Source organism: Lonchura striata, chromosome 10 (genome assembly GCF_046129695.1).
Source record: "Lonchura striata isolate bLonStr1 chromosome 10, bLonStr1.mat, whole genome shotgun sequence".
Classification (NCBI taxonomy): domain Eukaryota; kingdom Metazoa; phylum Chordata; class Aves; order Passeriformes; family Estrildidae; genus Lonchura; species Lonchura striata.
Genome location: NC_134612.1, coordinates 20,421,238 through 20,443,884, shown reverse-complemented (window position 1 = coordinate 20,443,884; position 22,647 = coordinate 20,421,238). Strand labels below are relative to the sequence as shown.

General features: G+C 38.4%; 1 protein-coding gene across 3 annotated transcripts in view; it reads left to right on the top strand.

The window, feature by feature from the left end:
* The window catches only part of PIK3CA (phosphatidylinositol-4,5-bisphosphate 3-kinase catalytic subunit alpha), a 42,153-nt gene that overhangs the window by 11,447 nt on the left and 8,059 nt on the right, over positions 1-22,647 (top strand). For 2 of the 3 annotated variants that reach the window (XM_021544337.2, XM_021544338.3), the window contains exons 2-20: positions 5,457-5,861; positions 7,359-7,568; positions 8,234-8,484; positions 9,940-10,185; positions 10,987-11,072; positions 12,538-12,643; positions 13,696-13,848; positions 13,953-14,087; positions 15,694-15,818; positions 16,171-16,252; positions 16,723-16,887; positions 17,448-17,551; positions 18,246-18,417; positions 18,714-18,820; positions 19,325-19,446; positions 19,988-20,066; positions 20,876-21,046; positions 21,274-21,391; positions 21,558-21,709. In XM_021544337.2, coding sequence (XP_021400012.1) covers positions 5,510-5,861; positions 7,359-7,568; positions 8,234-8,484; positions 9,940-10,185; positions 10,987-11,072; positions 12,538-12,643; positions 13,696-13,848; positions 13,953-14,087; positions 15,694-15,818; positions 16,171-16,252; positions 16,723-16,887; positions 17,448-17,551; positions 18,246-18,417; positions 18,714-18,820; positions 19,325-19,446; positions 19,988-20,066; positions 20,876-21,046; positions 21,274-21,391; positions 21,558-21,709 — 2,936 coding nt within the window. In that variant the 5' untranslated portion in view covers positions 5,457-5,509. Of the gene's footprint in view, positions 1-4,838; positions 4,858-5,456; positions 5,862-7,358; positions 7,569-8,233; positions 8,485-9,939; positions 10,186-10,986; positions 11,073-12,537; positions 12,644-13,695; positions 13,849-13,952; positions 14,088-15,693; positions 15,819-16,170; positions 16,253-16,722; positions 16,888-17,447; positions 17,552-18,245; positions 18,418-18,713; positions 18,821-19,324; positions 19,447-19,987; positions 20,067-20,875; positions 21,047-21,273; positions 21,392-21,557; positions 21,710-22,647 lie in introns of those variants that run through there. The other variant, XM_021544339.2, reaches the window with a different exon arrangement.

Sequence of the window (22,647 nt, the reverse complement as noted above, 5' to 3'; positions counted from 1 at the left end):
GCTCCTCTTGAGAAATACTTTGTAGTGAGTTCTTCTTTTTTCAGGATGACCTCACCATTACTTTTATTCATAGTATCTGAGAGTCACTAGGAGAATATTGTATTCCGAAAAAAAAAAATCTGGATGTAAGATAACTTTAAAGAGAACAGCTCTGAAGCGTAGCTACCCCATATTGTCATATCTAACTAAACTGAAACTGCTTTTCACTAATGTCTAGTGAGCTTTTGTATTCAGGAAAAAAAAAATCTAGTACTTCAGCAGTACTATTTTTCTACAGATGTTGCCAATAATTTTAGGGGTCTTTAGCTCAGTCTAGGACAAGGCAAATGTACTCAGCACTGGTTTTCAAGGGTGGAAGAAATGGGTAACTACAAATAAAATTGGTAGTATTTAGAAATACTTGCCTGTTTCAGAAGGAAACAAAATGCTAAGATGTTTTTGACAGTGTTAAATCCTCCTGTTTGCTTCCCTTGGGCTGCTGTTTGTGATCAGATAAGGAGTTCCGGGTATCTGCATGTTTTCTGGGAAATAAGGACGAAAGCAATACGTATGAATTAGACATGCCTGCAGTGCAACAGTCTGCTGTTTTCTGTTCTGAACAAAGCAGTATTTTTACCAGCTAAATCTGTGTATAATAATGTTTTCATGGGGGACAGTTTCAGACATCTTTGTACTAGTCTTCCTAGATTCTGGAAGAGTGCCAGCTTGGCAAAGAGGAAGAACAAAAGGACAGTACTGAAAATACCTAGTCTGGGTCAGTCTTACTGTCACCACACAGCAGGTTTGGACAGCAGCAAAATGAGACAGACAACTCTGTCCAGTTCTCTTCATGTTTTAGAGAGTCTGATTTGTCTGATGGTGAGAATAAAACATTTTGGCATTTAGAAAGGTTGAAATCTCCCTTGCATTCTGAAAAGTGTTGTTTTTGTTCCAGGAACTCTTTATTTGCACAAACTCACTGCTTCTGTTCTGGGAATTCCACAGAAAAGTTTATATGGGGTCATACCTGTAATTGATACTTCTGTCAGTGTGATAGAGAATCAGGAAAATCATTTAACCTACAGATGGGTGTACAGTAAATCAGGATCATAAATTGTTGGACTGTTAAATGAATAGAAGACAAGGAGTCTAAAGGAAACTTCTGCCTGGAAAAGAAATCAAATCCAGACACAAATCCTAATGAGCAGCTCTCTGATACCAAAGATGCCACATAATATTATAAAACATTGCTACATCCTGTCTGTAAAAACAGTGTAATGGGATTTGTCTTGTGACTGGAGAAACTAATGGACTTCAATTAAAGTGTAACAGTTTGCTGAATGACTCATTCAATTTCAATCGTGGGCTGATAAAATTGTATGGAGTGTTCAGTCTATCCTTTTGAATGGGTTTTGGAACAGTGGCTGATGTGTACAGCAGTGCAGATTGTTCAGTGCTCAGTCACTGGGATGTATTTACCCCTGCATGAGCATCCCATACTTTACACTTCAGTACAATATTACAGCATAGTGCACTTTTTGCTTCCTTGTATGCTACTTACATTTCTTGCTAGTTGGTTCTTTAGAGAGGGAAGAACTTCTTGCAGAGCCTCAAAAGTAACTGTAGCTGCTTATGCTGATGACAGACAGGCTATGTCTGCTAAAGTGAACAATAATATTTTTTTCCCCTAGATTGTCCCTCTGACATGCAGAGCATGTCTTCATCTGTGAGGTGATAAAACTGTCATAGTTTTCTAAAACCAAATTTTCTAAATTTGTAATATCATATTCTTAATAAGGAACTATACCATCTATATCAGATGATGTTATTTATGTAACCTATAAGAAAATAGGTTATATAAATTAGCATTCATATGCTAAGTGGAAGCTATGGAAGCAAATAAGAATCTGTATCATGGAAGGCATATTTATCTTCCTGCTGTCTTCCCTCATGCATGTTTATTCTTTTTGAATGGAATCTTAAAACTAGAGATTGTTTGTGCTAGTCCAGATGTCCCAAAGCTTTTGACAGGAGAAAAATGTTTAAGGTGCTTTAGGAAGGTCAGGGATTGCAGGTGTGATGAAGTGTTCATTTGGAGTTTGATTTAAATAGCATCTCTCTAGAATTCCCTTAAAATTACATTCCTTTTACTGTCGAAGAACATAATTGATTCTATTTATTCCAGGCAGCCTTCCAGATTCTAAAGTGTACACAGAAACACAAGCTGCCAGCTATACTTCAAAACTGTTTCTGTTTACATTCTTGCCTTCCAAATCCAAACCCTGGAGGCGTGCTTACATGTGCAAGTGGAATGAATGTGCACACAGTGACTGCATGCACCATTCTAGCACATGCCTGTATCCCAGCTTGTCTTGGTGCAGTTGCTCTAAAAATTGTAGATTTTGGTATGTCACATTTGGACCATTTACAAGTTTTTAAAGAAAAGGTACCAAGTTGTCATTTAACATTAGAATTGTTTAAGGAAGCCAAGGCTGAGGTTTATTTTGAAGGGATGCGTGGCTAAAAGGATTTACATTTATACCCCTCACTCCTGCCTCTGTTTCTTTGCTGCTGCTCAGGAGGGAGGAGAACTTGCAGTGGCAGGAGGCACCATCCTTGCAGCTGCCCTTGTCCAGCCCTGCTGCAGTCAGGCAGCCCCCCAGTGCAGACCTGCACTAGGCTGACTCCATGGGGATCTCAGGAAGGAGCTAAAGAACAGAAGGCAGCACAAGAAAGGGAAAGTGAATTGTTCTCTGCCTCTTCCATCCATCTGACCTGTAACAGTTGGCTCAGGGAGCCCCAGTGCCAGCAGGGTGAGGAGTGAGAACACACACCTTGGGCAGGCTGAAAATGCGCTCTTGTGGTTTAGAAGAGCCTCAGCAGGATGGTGGAACTGAAATTAAAAGGCTGCTGGTATAAGCTGAGTCTGTGTTGTGAATATTTAATTTGATTGCGTCCATCTGTACTATCATTGTGTGTGTGGACAGGAAAGCTCATATGACTGCATATTCTTGTTTGTTTGGGGGCTTTGTGCTGGTTTGTGCCATAACAGTGATGTACTTCTGCCTGTGTTTGCAATTAAGAAATGTAAATAGGCATGTGATTGAGTGATAGGAGAGGGAACCTTGTTCATGCTTTGCCTGATCAAAAAGATGCCATTTAACTTGTGTATTTCATTTTATCTGTGAGCTGAGGATAGTTATCAGTGGTTTGGAACCCTCCAAGTTACTCTGAATGGTGTTATTTGGGTTCACTGGTAATGTTTTGTAATTGGTAAGCTTCCCAGTTTTGTCTCTGTAAATACACTGTGTGTGCTGAGATCTTTCATTTCAGCATCCGCTCACTGAGGCTATCACAATGATGGGGAAATAAAACAGCTTCTTTAAGCACTTTCTTAAAAAGAAATCACTTGCAAAGTGTTTCTAAATATGCATGAGGTGGTAGTGGAGAAACATTTTTCTAAATCTGCAGTGGCACTTTAATACTTTTGTGGATATTTTTAAAAGCCTTAAACTACAACTACAAAGGAGGGATTAAAAAAGACAACCCTATTGCTACTCAGAGTTGCTTAGGAAGCAGTGGATTTGGGAAAACCTCATTTTCATTCTGATGTTTCTTTGTAAGAACCTGAAGCGTGGCAAGAGCAGGTACTGGATGTACTTGGAAGAAAACTTTTCAGAAAAGAAATGCTAATGCAGTAGGGAGGATCACTTTTTCTTTACTCATGTATAAAATGTTACACATTAAGTATATATGTATATAATTTAATTACCATATACAGAAATGTATTTTTATATAAATGCATAGTTTTAAAATTTGCTGAGCAAAGGGCAAGCATTTCAACTATTGCTTTTCCACAGCAAGAGCTTTCAGGAAGTTGATCCAACAGAAGACATGTGAAGCTGTTAGCTTGTGGGTTTCCCATCCTTTCTGTTGTGAAGCAAACTGAGATACAGAGGCAGTCCTAAGAGGGCTTGTGACTGTAGGACACAGAGGACAAGGAGTAATGGGTGCAAACTGAGTGAGGGTAAATTTAGGCTAGGTAGATGTTAGGAAGAAATTCTTGATTGTGAGGAAGGGGAGACCCTGGCACAGGTTGCCCAGAGGGGCTGTGGCTGCCCCATCCCTGAAGTGTCCAAGGCCAGGTTGGACAGGGCTCGGAGCAACCTGGGATAGTGGAAGGTGTTCCTGCACATGGCAGGGAAGTTGGAATGAGATGCTTTTTAGGGTCCCTTCCAACTTTTAACATTCTATGATTCTGTGATGGATCTATCCAAAATTAAGAGCAATGAATGCACAGATAAGCAACTTTATTTCATTACAGAAAAATCTAGGATACTGTGTGAAAGTATCAGGATTCCAGTAAAGAAGACCAAATATCTCACAGCATGAAATGTTCCTCAGTCTTGTTACAGGATGCCAACAGTTTGTATTTGAAAACATTCTAAACAAACTGGATTTCTTTTGCGAAGAGACAAATATTGCCCCTGGTTAAAGAAATTAAAAATAGGGATTAGGAGTGTTTATTGGTGAAGTGTCACTGTGTGCCTGCTGGGTAGTTCTGCTCTCTTTCTGGCATCTCCCCTCACCCACTGGGCTGTAAAACATCTCTGCTCTATCCAGACTGTGGTTTTTTCCTACTCTGTCCCATTCTCATTTTCTCTCTTTCTCATACTCGTTTCCTCTGCTCTAAGATGGCCTGAGCAGCACAGATAGAGGGTCACACGTGTTCCCCTCCTTTCCTTTGGCTTGGCAGGGACATTCATGCAGCTGCCAAAGGGAACTGGAACAGGGTATTGGCACTAAATAAAACAAGCCCAACTACAAAGTGTTAGTGGGGCTCTGTCTCATTAATGGAAAAAAGGGTTTGTTGTTGGTGTAAGTAGCTTATACTGATCTGAAACAGCTATAGCCAAGTCTTGTGTGTACATGGATTCTTAAAATCAAGTTTAGAGCTTTTAGTAAATATTTACAACTATAATGTAAGTGTTGTTTCAATATTTAGAGGCTTGATATGACAAAAAAACATTTTTAAATGTGGAAGCCTTGGTTTAGCTAAACTTAAAAGAGTTGATGGTTTGTATCATCCAAATTATAGTAAATACTTTACTTTCTAAATTAAAACTGTAGAGAACTTGGCTTGAGATTTGGTTAAAAATTTCTATAATAATTTGAGTATTAGGTATTTTCATCCCTGTGCTATTGAAGTGTTCTATTAATGAAATAAAAGTTCAGATTAAAAAAAAATCCTCTGTTCTTAAGACTATATGTATATTGGCATTTTTCCAGTATCAGCTGTTATGTTTGAGTAGATATTTGGATTAAAATATAAGTTCTTAGGCTTATTTTTATGAATGTAAAATACAGCCCTGCATATTCACCTGCAGTTGTAAGTGGTGTTTGAACCATTTTACCTGAAATTCTTGGTGATGTTTGTTTTTTTAATTTTGACAGTTAAATTTCTGATTTTCACTCAGGTTTACACGTACGAATCACTGCTTGAAATACAAAGTTACCCCAAGACTTAAAAATGCCTCCACGGCCATCATCTGGTGAACTATGGGGCATCCACTTGATGCCCCCCAGGATCCTGGTGGAGTGTCTCCTCCCAAATGGAATGATAGTGACTCTAGAATGCCTCCGTGAGGCCACCTTACTGACTATTAAACATGAACTCTTCAAAGAAGCAAGGAAGTACCCTCTCTATCAGCTCCTTCAAGATGAATCTTCTTACATTTTTGTAAGTGTTACACAGGAAGCAGAGAGAGAAGAGTTTTTTGATGAAACACGGAGACTTTGTGACCTGCGACTGTTTCAGCCTTTCCTGAAAGTTATTGAACCAGTAGGTAACAGAGAAGAAAAAATTCTTAACAGAGAAATAGGTGAGATTATCTTTTTTTGATTTTAAACACTGTTTAACTGATATTCCTCCTCAAAATATAAAAAAATGAAATGGGTCGTGTTTGTTACCTGTATCTGTCATGTTTCATAACTGCCAGTTGTCGCATCAAATGTCTAAAAATGCTGATCACAGTAAAGCCAATATTTATAATGAGTGAGTGAAACTCCTGTTTTCTGATCTGTTTCATTCACCTTGGCTTTGTAAAGCATATTTGTCGGCTAGAGAATATCTTTTTGCTCATCTGTTTTTTAACAGGATTTCATATTATTACAGAGCAACACCTGTCCTATTATTTGGGAAGTCAGTTATAATTTATCTTGGAGTTTACAGAATTGTGAGTTGTAGATTTAACTACAAATCTTAAACCATGTTTGTGGACACAGATTTTAATACTGATCTAGCTTGCTCAGAAGGTCCAATTTCAGAAATTAGGTTTTTTCACCTTTCTTCTTCCCCCTTCTGACAAAAGAGCATAGGGAGAGGAGGGAAAAAAACCACTTGAGATTGGAGATGTGAAGGTGAGACAAATTGATGTTTTGAATTATCTCTGGAGTAGCTTATGATTTTCCATGATCCATTGTGGAAGCACAGGGAACCTGACATTTGTTCAAACATCTTGGTTAAGAATTAAATTGAGGCAATACAAACATACCCACTCCTGTTTCATTGTAACATATGTGTGTACTGCAGTGGCAGAGACTTGTCAACTGGAAATACTTGTTCTGAGGTACTGCTAATGGTTAAATGATTTAATTGCGACGAATGCATAATAAGTAAATTACTTCTGTTTTGTAAAGTTCAACGTGTTCAGAACTTGGGGAGAGCAGTGGTTAGGTAACCATGCAACACGACAATTGAAAGTTTCCATTTGAACACTCATGCATAAATGATGATTTATCCAAGTAATCCCATTAAAGTAAATGGAATTACATCTGAGACTGAGGACCTGAAAGAAATGCACTGTTATTATGTGGATCTGTGTCAAAGAGCTTAAGTTCAGTGTCTCTTGGAGTGCTCGCTTAAATAATGTGGGTCATTAAAAAAAAATTAATAGCTGTCATTCCATTGTAAGCAAAGTTGATTGTGGTCCTAATAGCTACCAATAATCCTGCCAGGGTTTGAGAAAAAATCAAATTTCACAGCTTCTCTGGTCCCCTTAGGAAACTCTGTTCTGACTTCAAAGGTAGTCGAGTCCTGGTCCTTTACCTCCAGGAGGAATGTTGGCTGTGAGAGCAGTCATTTAAGGCTTCCAGGATCTTCAGGGAATGTACACCTGTTTTTTAACCTTTTCTGTGTCTGCTGAGTGCACTTAGCTTTAGAACTGTGTAGTTCTTGAATGGTATAAAACAATTATGTATGCATGTAGAAGCTGGCATGTATTTTAGGCTGTATTTTGCTTTTTCTGTGACTGATTGAAGAAATTTTTAGCTCTACTTGTCAGTTACAATTTTATCCTCATGCTGCTGCAATGCTGTAGGTTTTGCTATTGGCATGCCTGTCTGTGAGTTTGACATGGTCAAGGATCCAGAAGTGCAAGACTTCAGAAGAAACATTCTGAATGTGTGTAAAGAAGCCGTGGATCTGCGAGATGTCAATGCCCCACACAGCAGAGCACTGTATGTGTATCCTCCAAATGTAGAGTCCTCAGCTGAACTCCCCAAACACATATACAACAAACTAGACAAAGGTAAGGGCAATATTTACACCAGAAACATAATATATTTTCAGTGTTTGAAATCAAAGAGTACAGCTGTTGACATAGGCAGATCACTGTTTTATGTGCTGTATTTAGTACACTTCAGCAATATCTACACCTTAAGTTATTCAGAATAATCTTCTTGACGGACTCTACATTCAAAAGGATATTTAAAATTGTGCTATTCTAACTGAATCTTGAAATATAACTCAGTAAATAGAGGCGACTTTTTTAGTGGGTGGGAACAGCTTGTTGGCTTTGCATTTTTCTATGGCATTCAGATATCTGCCATAAATAATGCTGAATCACTGAGTTACTTTGTAGTCCTCAAATATGAAAGCGTTACTGCTGTTTTTTGAAGGCCAAATAGTCAGTAGTTTTCAGTTAATAAAAATATTCTTAACCTCAGGGTTAAACATTTGCTTTTCCACTAGAGTAAAAAATAAACTTAATGCATCTAGTTCCTTGCAGAAGTTATAAACCCTCTCAGTTTGGGCAGTGAATCTTGTTTACATCTTCTTTTAATGCTAAAAGCAAATCTTTGTGTTGGGGAGGCATGGGAGTTGTTTGGTTTGTGGGTTATTTTGGGTTTGTGCTTTTTGTTTGAAAACTGCATTGAAAATTATAGGCCTGACATTATTTTATATTTATTCCAGGGCAAATTATAGTGGTGATTTGGGTAATAGTCTCACCAAACAATGATAAGCAGAAATACACCTTAAAAATCAATCATGACTGTGTGCCTGAGCAAGTTATTGCTGAAGCAATTAGGAAGAAAACTCGTAGTATGTTGCTGTCATCTGAACAACTGAAACTTTGTGTCTTGGAGTACCAGGGCAAATATATTTTAAAAGTCTGTGGCTGTGATGAATACTTGCTAGAAAAATGTCCACTGAGCCAGTATAAGGTGAGTAACATAAAGGATTTCTTTTGAACTACACCAAAATAATCCAAATTTGTGCAGAGAAAAATGATCAGTATTTTTGGTCTGGCTTTTTTATTATATTAATCCAAAACATAGGAAGTGACATAGCACAGATTGCCTAATCCATGTGCTTCAGAAGGGAGAGGGGGGAGAAACGGTAGTTTAAACTAGAATTTCTATCAGTCATGTAATTTTTCTTCTTTGAATGTTTCCCTCAAATGTTAAATCAAAGGTAAGTTCTTTCAGAAATATCCTAGATTTTTAATGGCAAAAGATGAGCTATATTTGAATGATGCTGATGTAATGAAACAGGAAATTTGATCAGATTGTAAATTATGAAAAAACCATTACTGTAAATCCTGTCCTGAAGGGGTGTTAAAAGAGAAAACTGTTTTCCTGTTACAGCTTTATCGTTACTTTAATAAGATAACAAATGTAGTCATCCAGCACTACAGAAATCATTGCTGAGTCTTCCTTGTGTCTGTCTGTCCATCCTTCATTGCCTGGATTTGTTAGTGCTGGGAGTCTGAGACAGAACATGGGACAGAGGAGAATCTGAGCAGCTGCTGCTGCTTCCTCTTGGAGGAATGTATTGTAATAAACTGCTCCCATTCCTTCGGCTGAAATGGTTGACAATCTGATCTTCAGAGCAGTGGAGGAGAGGAGGGGTGGGGTATCCTGAATAATGGGAAAAGTATCTCTGTACTGTGGGAGCTGGGGAACAAGTGCAGGCATACATGAATAATTTTGCAGAGTCATCTGAAGATCAAACACCAGACCTATTTGATCTAGCGTGGTTTCTTCAGAAGCATCTGGTCTGCCTTTGCTGTGCCCCAGCAGAGCCTTCTCATTAACTCCAGGCTGGACCTGTCCTAACACACTGTGTTTTGTGGTAGTGCTGCCAGACTAAATGCTCTCAGCACTCAGACCTGAATGGACAGGTGAAGTGTGTCAGGATCAGTGCTGAGTGTGAGGTAATGAGCACAGCTGAGCCAAAAATGAGCGTGTCTGCTGCTTACCTTGTGTTCCTGTCCTGGGACTGGCACTGTCAGTCACCTGTGCTGCACTGCAGGCTGCTACAGCCCCTGCTGTTCCAAAACAGCTCAGCTGCTTCCAGGAACAGCTCAAATCCATCTGCTCTGTGCTGTGCTGGGGCTGAGGAGCTCTACAGCAAACCCAGCTGCTGTTTTTCTCAACTCCCATCTCTCTCTCCAGTTCAGCCTTCCATTATTGTAGATCCTCACATCTCAGAACCATGAGATGTGGCTGTGTGACCCTACCCACCAACATGTCCAAACTGCTGGATGCTGTACCTGCTATCACTGTGCAGGGTGTGCATGCAGGACACGATAAGCTCTTTCACTTTCCTGTCTCCCCAAGTATCTTTTTAGAGTGTAGGCTTTGAAAGGACACAGCACTTTGGTTGTTTCCTTGCAGTACATAAGGAGCTGCATCATGCTCGGCCGCATGCCCAACCTGATGCTGATGGCCAAGGAGAGCCTGTACACACAGCTGCCCCTGGACACCTTCACCATGCCATCCTACTCCCGCCGCATCTCCACGGCCACGCCCTACATGAACGGAGAGGCCACCACCAAATCCCTCTGGACCATCAACAGTGCTCTGAGAATAAGGATCCTCTGTGCTACCTATGTAAATGTGAACATTAGAGATATAGACAAGGTATGGCGTCACTTGTGGCTCTTCAGCAGCTCATGGCTTCCCTCTTGAGTGTTTTGTTTTGACATAGGAAAAGAATTGTTATTTAGCACGTTAGAAAATGATACAACTCTTTTACTTAAATTGGAGTATTTAATTCTAAAGAACACACCAATGTTTTAGCATCTGGAAATTTTTTATACTGCTTAAAATGTCTGAGTTGTGGTAATTAGCTAAATATTCTGCCTGGTAGGAGCAGGAGTCAGTTTGTGTAGCACTTCAGCAGAGATTGTAAGGGATAGAAAAAGAAATGTTGTTATCTGTCTTCTAAATAATTGTTTAAGAATGTATTACAGTAACTGAGAGTGCTTTTGATGAGGGCATGCTGTCTTTGTTTATGGAAATAAAGGTGTGGAGTAATAGGGGATAAAAATCAGGTATAGGGTTCAATTCCATTGAAGACATCTACAACCCTGGCCCTCTTTCCTTGGAATTGCTTTCACAACACCTTGGCACAGGAAGAATGGAGAATGAATTCCAGGGGTTTTAGTGTTCAAGTTTGTTACTGTTTTTCTTAAGAATTAGTTTTGCAATTAATGAGGAGAAAGATCAAAACACTTTTTCTAGAATGATAAGCTTATAAACACCCAACAGAGCATGAATTAACTTGGGGAGTGCTGGAGCTGTTTGGTTTTCAGTTTTGGTTTTGTTTTTCACTTGCTGAAAATGAAAGGATAATGTGTTGTAATCATGGTATATGTTGACTGCAATGAAAACATTTGTTTACAGTAACATTTCAAAGACTAATATGGATGTTATTTTCAGATCTATGTTAGGACAGGTATCTACCATGGAGGGGAACCTTTGTGTGACAATGTGAATACTCAGAGGGTACCTTGTTCTAATCCCAGGTAAGATGAATACCTGAGTGACTGCTGAGAACCTGACTTTCAGGGCAGTAAAGGCTTGACTTAGCCATTACTCAGGTAGAGGTCCTTGCTGGGAATCCTTTACCTTAAGTTTTGTAAAAATATATTACACATCCCTACATATATATATATATATATATAAATAAATGACATTAATTTAATTCAAACACAAGCATTTTGTCTTGCACATAATAGTATAGTATAGAATTTGTTTTCAGGAGTTTGACAAACCATCAGTATTACCTGGAAAAAATGAATCACCTGAACTTACAAGTGCAAAAAGAAGTTTTATATGAGCATATATAAACATTAGGGATATCTCTTAGCCAGCTGTTCTCATAACTTTAATGAAAGTGTGAAATTTCAGCACCTGCTAAGATTAGATGCAAAATATCTGTGCAGAGGTAATTCTTTGCTTGCATTTTCTGACTTCATGTCTTTAATAATTTTTGAAACTCTTATTTTTATGTGTACATTTACTATGAATATATGAATATGATTAGTTTTTATAATTAAAGAACTAATAATTACATAGTTGGTGAAAAATAGGCTCTCCTCCTGAGTTGTCTCAAATACTGCTGTACTTGAGCTGATAATTTCTACTATGTTAGAGATAAAATCTTGGAAAGGTGGTGAAGGTTATGCCTTAAAATCATGGATATGGTCACACAGATCTGTATTGTATGAAATGAACACATAAGTGAATTAAAGTTTATATGCCAATTTCTTTATTCCTAGAGAAGGGCTTTCACAGTTTTTTCTTCATAAAATTGCTTTCAGTAGCTACAGATACATTGGCTTCCAAGGATGGCATTAATTTTTCACTGTCTCTTTCAACTGAGAAAATTCTGTATGACAGTCTGCTTTGGGGAAGAAACTAGATCAGAAGTTCCTCTTCAAAAGCACAGTTCTACCAACTGAGAGCTAAATTCTCATTAGAAAAGTTAATGAAAACAAAATCAAACTGTTCCTGTAGAACCAATCTGTGTTCTTATTGCTATAGTAAATAGAAAAATATTTGACTTGGTAATATTGCTTTGGATTTCCATGTTCTATCCCCATCTTGCAGATACCTTTTTATGTTCCAACAGTTGAAGTTTAGTTTGGTTTTGAAAGCTCTTTTTCCCAGTTGCCTTTTTCCCCAAAGGGAAAACTCTTTCACAAGCTAAACCTTACATCAATGTAGCATATATGCAAATCCACTATCTTTAGGTTGCAGGAATTGAATTGACATGGCTTTTTAAACACTGTTGGGGCTAGAAGGCTATTGGGGAAGTTTCCATTCTCAAAAGCAGTGAATGTGGTCAAATGCATATATGGGGACCCTTTTTCAGTAAGAAAGTATGCTGTATATGCAAATACAGTGTAGCAATGTAACAAATGCCTTTTGGTTGAGTGGATGATGTCTCCTTTAACGTGGTTTCATTGTGCCTTTTGAATCCTGCAGGTGGAATGAGTGGCTGCTGTATGACATGTACATTCCTGATCTCCCACGTGCTGCTCGGCTCTGCCTTTCCATCTGCTCTGTTAAAGGCAGGAAGGGTGCTAAGGAGGTAAAACACCTCATGGATTTATTGCACTAATGAGCCAAAGCTACTTAAATTTAAGTTCGGGAAGATATTTGGTAAATGCTGTCCTGGCAATGAGTCTCAGTGCAATGTTTGATTTGAATCTGATTAAAATAAGGGTGTTTCTTTCCTTGTGGGTTTTTTTTTGTGTTTGGAAATTAAACAAGACAGCAGAAGCTTATCAGTTCAGCACTGTAACTCATACCTATACTGCATTGCAGACATAAAGAACAGTGTTAGTGTTTTGAGGTGGAAATGCTTTTAAAATTAATTTTCAAAAATCATATTGCTAACGTATTTATTTTTAAAGGACAATATTTGTACCTTTAGGCTTGAATTTTCAAGCAAAGAAATTCTGTATTCCTTTAGCACTTAATGCAAGATACCAAATAGTAATTTTGAATAATCTACATGCAACATTTAATTTTTAGCCAGCAGCATTGTTACATTGGGTTTCAGTGTGTGTCAGAGGTAATATATAGGATGTTTGTCCATGAGTAGGTCTGTGAACTTTTGGGTTAGAAAGGATCCTTAAAGATCATTCAGTCCCATCCCCCTTCCACTATCCCAGGTTGCTCCAAGTCCCATCCAACCTGGCCTTGAACACTTCCAGGAGTGGGCAGCCACAGCTTCTCTGGGCAACCTGTGCCAGTGTCTGACTACCCTGACATAAAAAATACATATTTCTTTTGTCCAGTCTAAAAATACTGGCCTCAAGTTTAAAACTGATGCCCCTTGTTCTGTCACTACAGAACTTGGTAAAAAATCTCTTTGTCAGAAAAGCTTTTTCCATCATCCTGACTTAGTCTGCTGTGAGAAAGATATGTGCATGTGTTTATAATTCATTTAGTATCAGTTTGTTCAAGGGCTGCCATGACAGTCATTCCTAAAAAAACATGGTAAAGCTTCCACAACTTGCTTTCTACTAATCTGGGAATGTAACAACTTGATCTGGGGTGAAAATGTTATTTCTCCTGACTTGCTCTAGAGTAATCCATAGATGATACTGAAAAAAATCATATTTTAATCTCTTTAAGGAGCACTGTCCATTGGCTTGGGGAAATATAAACATGTTCGATTACACAGACACTCTGGTATCTGGGAAAATGGCTTTGAATCTTTGGGCAGTACCTCATGGGCTGGAGGATTTGTTGAATCCTATTGGTGTTACTGGATCAAATCCAAATAAGGTATTTGCATGCCAGCTTCCCCCTTAAGAGTGCATTTTCAAAATATGTTTTCTTCTTGTTGCTATCATTCAGCAGAAAAAGTAATTTGAATTCCCTTGACATAGGAAACTCCATGCTTAGAGCTGGAATTTGATTGGTTTAGCAACCCTGTAAAGTTTCCAGATATGACAGTGATTGAAGAACATGCAAATTGGACAATTTCACGGGAACTGGGATTCAACTACAGCTACGCAGGGCAGGTAAGGCAAACTCCCCCTCCAGGATTAACTATTCAAATATGAAAGTATTATTTACTACTTTATTTTACTCAGTGTATCAGTAACAAAACATTTTTTACATCCTCATTTATTGTAAAATCAAAAAATTTTTGTTGTGTGTTTGGTAAAATGGGCAATATATTCTCCTTTCTTTATATTACCAGTAAAGTGCCCCAATGCTTCGCTGACCAACCAAAACACTCAGAAGAGAAACTGTTTTACTGTGTTTTGACATTTTTGTATCACTAATTTGGGTGTTAAACTACTTAGTTTAATCTTTTTAAAAGTTGCAGTTCTCCTTCAGTGATACTGTTTTACTTAGTTGCAGTTTCATGATTATAGTTAGGCTTTCCTGTGTAACACAAAGGTGCTTAGAACTCTTTCCTGTCTGTTTTATGGGGTAGTTATGACCACAAGCACAGGGAATTTTGAGGGAATTGATGGACATACACATGGGTGTAGTCCTTTATCTCACTTTTTCCACAAACAGAGCTTGTGCATTACAATTGGCTTTTTGGTGAGGTTTGGAGCTTTCTTCAAGCACTTTTTTGGATGATGAAAAAAAGTAAAAACAGAAAAGCAGTAAAGCTAAAAATGCTCCTTATTTAAAGCCAAGGCTGTGAAATTGGTTGGTGTGTTTTACATTTTCTTCTGGAGGCTGGTTCAAAGCTTGTGTTTGCCCAGGGAGCTCTGTGCTTTGTGTGAAGAGCTCTGTGGTGGGAGTTTGGCTGTGCTGGAGAGCATGGAGGTGGCAGGAGCTTCCAGAGTGGGAATTCTGGGGGTGTTTGCAGCAGTCCTGTCCCAGTGTATCCTGAACAACAGGCTGTGGGCATTGGATTTCTCTTGATACTCAGCAGTATGTCCATCATAGAGTAGCATTTCTACTCTTTATGCTGTGACTGAGCAGGGTCTTAATAAATGCTTAATGGACAGTTGTCTTCTTGGTAAATAACATTCCCCAGCCTCTCACCTGGGCTTCTGTACTCTCAGCTCATTGTTTTGTTCCATGTGGCACTAAGGAAAAATGGTGAGGAGGATAAACTCACTTCACTAACAATGTAGTTAATTTCTACTTGTAGCAGTTCTGTTTTCTGTGCTCCTTGGGGAATGTCTTACACTGTGATATAATATTTTCCATCTTCCTGTTACTCAGGCATTCCTACAGCCTTCTACCTCTTATTTACCTGCTTCATCCCACATGTTCTGCTTTTTCAGTTCCAATTCCTTTTCACTTCTTTTAACAGTTATCATCAATCCCAAGCTGGGGTCAGAAATTACCAGTCTCACTTTGTGCTGCATTGTGTCATTCATCAGATGTCAACTGCTGCTATTTCTCCTCACAGCTGATTTAGATGAAATGTGCCTCCTCTTGTGCCAGCAGTGACTAAAAGCAGTTGTGGAGATCAAAGGCCTAGTCTTTCATCTTCTTTCTAAATTTTGAGCTCCCAGTTATAACCAGTGAATACAGCAAGATAGTATTGCATGACACAGGCTGTAGTGGTTGCTGGGCTGTTCAAATACTGTACTTCATGTGTGTGGTTTGGCAGTAGGAGTTGTGTGGAGGGCTAAAGTGTCACTGTCTCTGCAGAGTAACAGAATAGCTCGGGATAGTGAATTAACAGAGAGTGACAAGGAGCAACTGCGAGCCATTTGTACCAGAGACCCTTTGTCTGAAATCACTGAGCAAGAGAAGGACTTCCTCTGGAGACACAGGTATTGCAAATCAAAACCCAAACCAAAGAAAAAACCTTCTTGGCATAATCAAACTTCACCCCATTCATTCCAAATTTGTCATGGGTTTTGCTCCCTTTTCTTCCATGCTGAGGAATTGGTGTTTTACACAAATCTTGTAAAGCAATCTGCATTGTGTGGTTTTGTTATAATCATCTGGAGAAAAGTAAGTTGTTGAATGAGCTCCCATTTTCCTTATTACTGCAGTTTTACATGCATGGATGGATCCTGATAGCACCTTGCTGACAAAGGAAGAAAAAGGTGCAAGGCTGTGGGGTTATCAAAGCAGAAGTTTTGTTCAGTACATGCAGCTTTTCTTTTTCCTCTTTTGCAGACACTATTGCGTGAATACTCCAGAAATTCTACCCAAATTACTTTTGTCTGTCAAGTGGAATTCTAGAGATGAAGTGGCCCAGGTAACATAAAGCACTGAAGAAGTGCTAGATTTTGAAGAAGCTTTAAAATATGCTATTTTAAAGAACTTCTGGAAGTTAAAAGCATATTATGTGTGCATGATACATTGAATGAATAGTTGGAGTTGCCACTATGATTGACAGGTGTCTCTGGTCCATAGTTCTTGATCTTTAGCCCAGTCTGGTCTTAAGATTTCCTCTTGCTGGCATTACTCGAATCCCTCTTATGCTGCCAACCTGTCAGTTAGAGTTAAATGTGAGGCTTTGTTTTCATTCTTTTTAGAGTGGCTAAAACAACAAAGTCAACAGGCAACTAATACCAGATTGTTGATTGAGAGGAACAGCAATTAAACAGCTTCTACTCAGATGTAGTTTGTGTCTGACAATGCCTTCTAATGGCATTAAAGCTAATGTGTTACAGCTTCTTCCTGAGCAGTGCAAAGTTGTAATGTGCTTGTTCTTCTTGCCCTCAGATGTACTGCTTGGTGAAGGACTGGCCCTCAATCAAACCAGAGCAGGCCATGGAGCTGCTGGACTGCAATTACCCAGACCCCATGGTGCGAGCGTTTGCAGTTCGGTGTCTGGAGAAGTCCCTGACCGATGACAAACTGTCTCAGTACCTAATCCAGCTGGTGCAGGTACTGAGCATATTTTGGCATGTTTGTTGTCTTGTGTATATCCAGTGATCACAGGGGCTTAAAGTACAGCAAAAGTTAAGTTGTTGTGAAAAAGAGGTCATCAGAAGTGTGTTTGCTTTGTGGATTATTTAGGAAGAGGTGCAATGTTAATTTTTCTGTAGTGCTGTGGTTTTGCTTGTTGGTACTTAAATGCCAACATTCTGCAGAGATGCAAGACTGTTCCACCAACTGGAACAGGCAGCTATTTCAGCTGTCCTAACATATGGGAAAGGATGAGCAGAAGCATCTTCTCAAAATTTTGAGCAAGTTGAGGCTAAAATATTTGGTAACAGAAAAGCAAGCATCAGATGGTAAGTTCCTGAAATAGAGGCAGCCAGTGAACAGTTGGCATATATTGTTCAAAGCCTAACACATGCAAATATTAATACCAAGATCAGTCATTCCAGAAAAAAAAGTAAAACGTAGATGGCTTTTTATTTAACTGCCTTTAATTTGTATATTGTTCACAGAAATAATGACTGTATCTGTTTTTTTAAAATTTTCTCTTTATACTTAACTAGGTCCTGAAATATGAGCAGTATTTAGATAATCAGCTTGTGAGATTTTTACTCAAGAAGGCACTGACCAATCAAAGGATAGGACACTTCTTCTTTTGGCATTTAAAGTAAGCTTATTATCATGTTAAGGGGTGGTGGGCTTCCTATTAGCTGTAAATTATTATTTATTCTAAAGGTTTCACATACTAAATATCCTTTCTTAGAAAAACATTACCACTTTAAATAAAGATTGTGTTATACTGGTTAAGAGTTTGAATACATAGTTTGGTGGCAGAAATCATGCCTTGTAGTTTCAAAAGTTACTTGATAGTACTTGGATTTGTACTTTGTTTTTATCTAATGATGTTTATTCTGAAAACAAGGTAGTCTGAGACTGCTGAAAGTCTCCCATATTGTTAGCTACCTGATGCCCCATCTATTTTTTCAGAAAACTTTACAAATATATGAGACCTAAAGAAAGCCACCCAGTTCAACAAGGTAAAGCTTTGAAAAATGACTAGTAAAAGCTTTATTTTTACTTCCTTATTAAAGGCTTCTTATAGAGCTTGATAGCTCAATCTGCAACATATTGGGTTGTATCTAGACGTCACCTAAAAATTCTGTTCTATTTCTGACCAGAAATAGAAGCAAGGCATCTTTGCTGTACTGTTTTCTACTTGCCTCGGTGTCACCAAGGATAAGGGAGGGGATTGTTTGAGGGGATGTATTTTAGGACTCTATGAAGATATCACAAGTACAGCTTCATTTTTGGCACCTCTAAGTGGTCTTGTCTCTAAGCTGTAACTATTCCTCCCTGTGTAGGTCTGAAATGCACAACAAAACTGTCAGTCAGAGGTTTGGTTTACTTCTGGAGTCCTACTGTCGAGCATGTGGAATGTACCTGAAGCACCTGAGCAGGCAGGTGGAGGCCATGGAGAAGTTGATTAATCTCACAGATATTCTCAAGCAGGAAAAAAAGGATGAGACACAGAAGGTATCAAAAGTGCTGCTGTTTAGTCACAGGAATTACTTCGATCAACGAGGAAAGTTTTAATGCTAATTTCAGTAGGTGCTGTTTCCTGGGGAGCTGCAGTATTTTCTGTGCAATGCCCTTGTCTAGCTCTCAAGGCAACAGAACTAAAGTTAAAGGTTTCAATTTGTGTAATATGTAGCTGGGCTGTACTTAGATAAGAACTGTGCAAAACCATGCTTGAAAACCAAAGCTAAAATCTGATACCTTGATTTACATGTAAATAATGTTCTCAAAACCTGAATGTGCTTATTGATCAGGTGCAGATGAAGTTTCTTGTTGAACAAATGAGACGTCCAGATTTCATGGATGCCTTGCAAGGTTTTATCTCTCCTCTTAATCCTGCCCATCAACTAGGAAACCTTCGGTATTGTATCCACTTTTGAAATTTGTCTAAATGCTTAAGTAAATGTTTAGTAATGGTAATAATAACAGTGTTGAGGTTGACTGTTAAATTAGTAGATGTCAGTATCTCCAAAGTGCACTGAATAGAATTTGTAGGAGAATAATCCGTAAAGAATAGAGTCGTGTCAATCTAATGGTTTAACAAACCAGGGAACGTCACCTTCAGTTGTTCATTTAAGGTGCCAGGAATTTCAGTCCTTTTTCCAGTTGTCAGAAGCTCATATTGCCAAAGGAATTTTTACAATATTCCCTTACAACACAACCCTTCTGTTGGTCTTGGCAAACATAGCATTTACTAATTTAAGTTTGAATCTGAAAGTGAAAATGGTGGATTGTCAGTCATCTTTGCATCTTTAATTTGGTGCTGGTTCAGAGGTTGACCAACACAGGTAGAACTTAGCAGTATTAGAAAAATATGGTACAAGGATCAAAGTATGCCTATTTCATAGAAACCTTTCTCTTTTAGGCTTGAGGAGTGCAGGATAATGTCATCTGCAAAAAGGCCGCTGTGGTTGAACTGGGAAAACCCAGATATTATGTCTGAATTGTTATTTCAGAACAATGAGATAATATTTAAAAATGGAGATGGTAAGGAAAGATAAGTGTAATTCAAAAGCTATATACCTGTCTCTTTTCCTAACCTTTTACTTAGTGTTTTTATAAGCTTATAAAATACATACATTAAAAAAAAAAATCAGCTGAGCAAAGCTATTTTCTTTTACAGAAAAATTAAGCATAGACAGATGAGTATTTATCTCAGTCACGTACAAATTTTATATGTTCTAAGATGCTCATGATACTATTAAATATTTGTTCTTTTATCGGAACACAATACTATTTAATATTTGTCCTTTAAAATTGTAAATGTCTTCAAGATATTACAGGTGTGTAAACTGTGATTCCATTGTCCTGGTTTTAGGGTATGTTTTTAAAATCACCACTATAAGTTTATACTCATTTTTTACTACCTACAACCTGCTTTTCTGTACTGAGGGAGCAAAATCTGCACAAAACCACGCAAACCTTTAGACGTCTTTAGACGTAGTTTTGGGGGGAAAGGGAAAGTAAGATCTAACCAAAGATTCTGGTATTACAAAATTTACAAATTTAATGTGTTTGACTATTTCAGACTTGCGTCAGGACATGCTGACACTTCAGATAATTCGAATTATGGAAAACATCTGGCAAAATCAGGGTCTTGATCTCCGGTAAGCATTAGAGGTCATTCCCAAGTAATGCTGATCTTAACGGTTTTGGCGTTAGTTTGTTCCCAGAGATTGCTTCTGTTTTCCCAAGGGTAATAAATGCTATAAATATACTTTTTTTTTTTTGTTAACTAAACTACTGGATTTTATAAACATGAGATCATATTTGAAAAATACTTAATTCTCATTCAAGCGGGTCTGAGTGAGCTGTGTACAAGGAATCGATACAAGAGCCAAAGTAGCCACACTGTGGCCAAGTGATTGTGTCCATAGGTTTGGCTTTGAACAAAGTGCCAAATCCTCAGCCCTGCTGAGCAGTGACTCTTTGTAGTTGGTATCTTCACTTCAGTTCACATTTCCCAGTCTGCATGAGCTTCTCCACCTCCAGACAGTCTGTGGGTGCAGCAGCTTCTGCAGGGCATCCAGGATAAACTGTTCTGCTTCTGGAAAACTGTTCCTAGACAGATTACACCTTCAAATTTGTGTTTGCTGCGTGGTATGTTTTTAGGTGGGAATGAAGGGAGCTGCCTATGCACTGTCTAGAAAGCCCCAGTTTTCATTTCCTTATCTAGGCAAAAGGACCTGTTGGTTTATGTTATCTCTCATGGGACACAGTTTTGTCTCCAGTACTGTAATGAGTGGCATAATTAAGCCTTTGTCCAAGAATGGTTTGCAGAATGGCTAGTCTTTAAGACATGGGGAACTGTAAACAGATAGAGGAATCTGCAAAAGTATATCCTCTCCCACCTCTTGCCACCATTCTCTATAAAGGAGGAAAAAACCCAACAAAACAATGAACCTTTGTCTTCCAGGATGCTGCCCTATGGTTGTTTGTCGATCGGTGACTGTGTGGGACTCATCGAGGTGGTGAGGAGCTCTCACACCATCATGCAGATTCAGTGTAAAGGAGGCTTAAAGGGAGCACTGCAGTTCAACAGCCATACATTGCACCAGTGGCTCAAGGACAAGAACAAAGGAGACATGTGAGATTGCCTGTCACCTCTTTTTCTTGGCCATGTGCTTCTTTTTGATTGAAACTTCAAGACAACTAAAGTTCAGCAAGTGCAAGATTATGTCCATAACTACATCAATATGGTTATGGTTTTGTTGTCTTTTTTACCTGTCCTTGTTTGCTCTTTTGCAAAAGAAAAATGTGCATGTCTGTGTTACTAGAATATCTGAGGGAAGTGTCTTCTTTTTTGTTGAATAGGTATGATGCAGCTATTGACCTGTTTACACGTTCTTGTGCTGGCTACTGTGTTGCCACCTTTATCCTGGGCATTGGTGATCGCCACAACAGTAACATCATGGTCAAAGATGATGGACAAGTAAGAGATGTTTTCTGAAATCATACCCTAAGGTCATCCTCACTTTGGTGTGAGTTTGTTTTGGAAAAAAAAAAATTTTTGGAATTATAACTAAATGATCAATTTTACTGCAACTTCATTTAAACAAGGAATTATTAATCTTAAAATACCTTTCTGTCTCTCCAAGCTGTTTCACATTGACTTTGGGCACTTCCTCGATCACAAGAAGAAAAAATTTGGTTACAAAAGAGAGCGTGTGCCATTTGTCTTAACACAAGACTTCTTAATAGTGATTAGTAAAGGAGCCCAAGAATGTACCAAAACAAGGGAGTTTGAAAGGTGAGCTTTCTTTTATGCATTTAACTTCCAGAGTGTTTTGTACCTAAAATGCACTTTAGTACTGGTGACCTTTAATAATTAGACCTTTTACTGAACAGTAGTCTTTTAATTGGCTTGCAGTGGGAATGTTCTAGTTTCTCAGTGGAAGATCAGCCATCTACTTGTAAGTCAGTGGGTAATCTTAGCACTTACATGACCTTTGGTCCATGAAATCTCACTTGAGATTTGCAGGGTCAGTATACATGGGAATAAAGATGGTAATTTTTCAAACATCTGATATTTCTTTGACTTTACACTTAAAACCCTCTTGAGATGGCAGAACTGCAGCTATTGATAATTCTTAAATGTTGGGTGTTGTGTGCATCAGAGCCTTGCTGGTCATCCAGCCATATTTCTCTCTCCTATAGCAGTTCTGATATCAGCTCTTCAGCTGGCCTGTGTAGTTTGTGACAATGGCCAGAACCTGCTGAGCAAGAACTTTAAAATAATAACAGTAAAGAAATAAATCTGTTGCTGTAGTCATTCTTAATATCTCTTTCCAACAATCCAGTCTTTGAGAGTTTTCAATTTTAATCTTAATTTAATTATGTTGATGGCAATGGAAGACAGAATTTGAATTATAGTGTCTTTCTGAATACTGCAGTGAAGCTCTTTTGCATTTTTCCCCTAACCTGGGTATTTCTTATCCAGTGTGATATAGTAAATGCCCCTGTTTTCAGTGCATTCTTCAGAGTACCTAAAGAGTAACAGTTGCTGCCTTTGTAAAACTACAGGAGAAATGCAACTCTGAAGATAGCCAGGAAAACTCTCATTTTAGCAGTGTGTCAGAAAATACCTTTTGAAATCTGAAATGTCAGTAGCAGTGACAAAAATGGCCCTGTGAGCTCACAAAAATTCCTGTTGAACAGTTGTGTGAATTGCAGATGGAGTTTAAGACT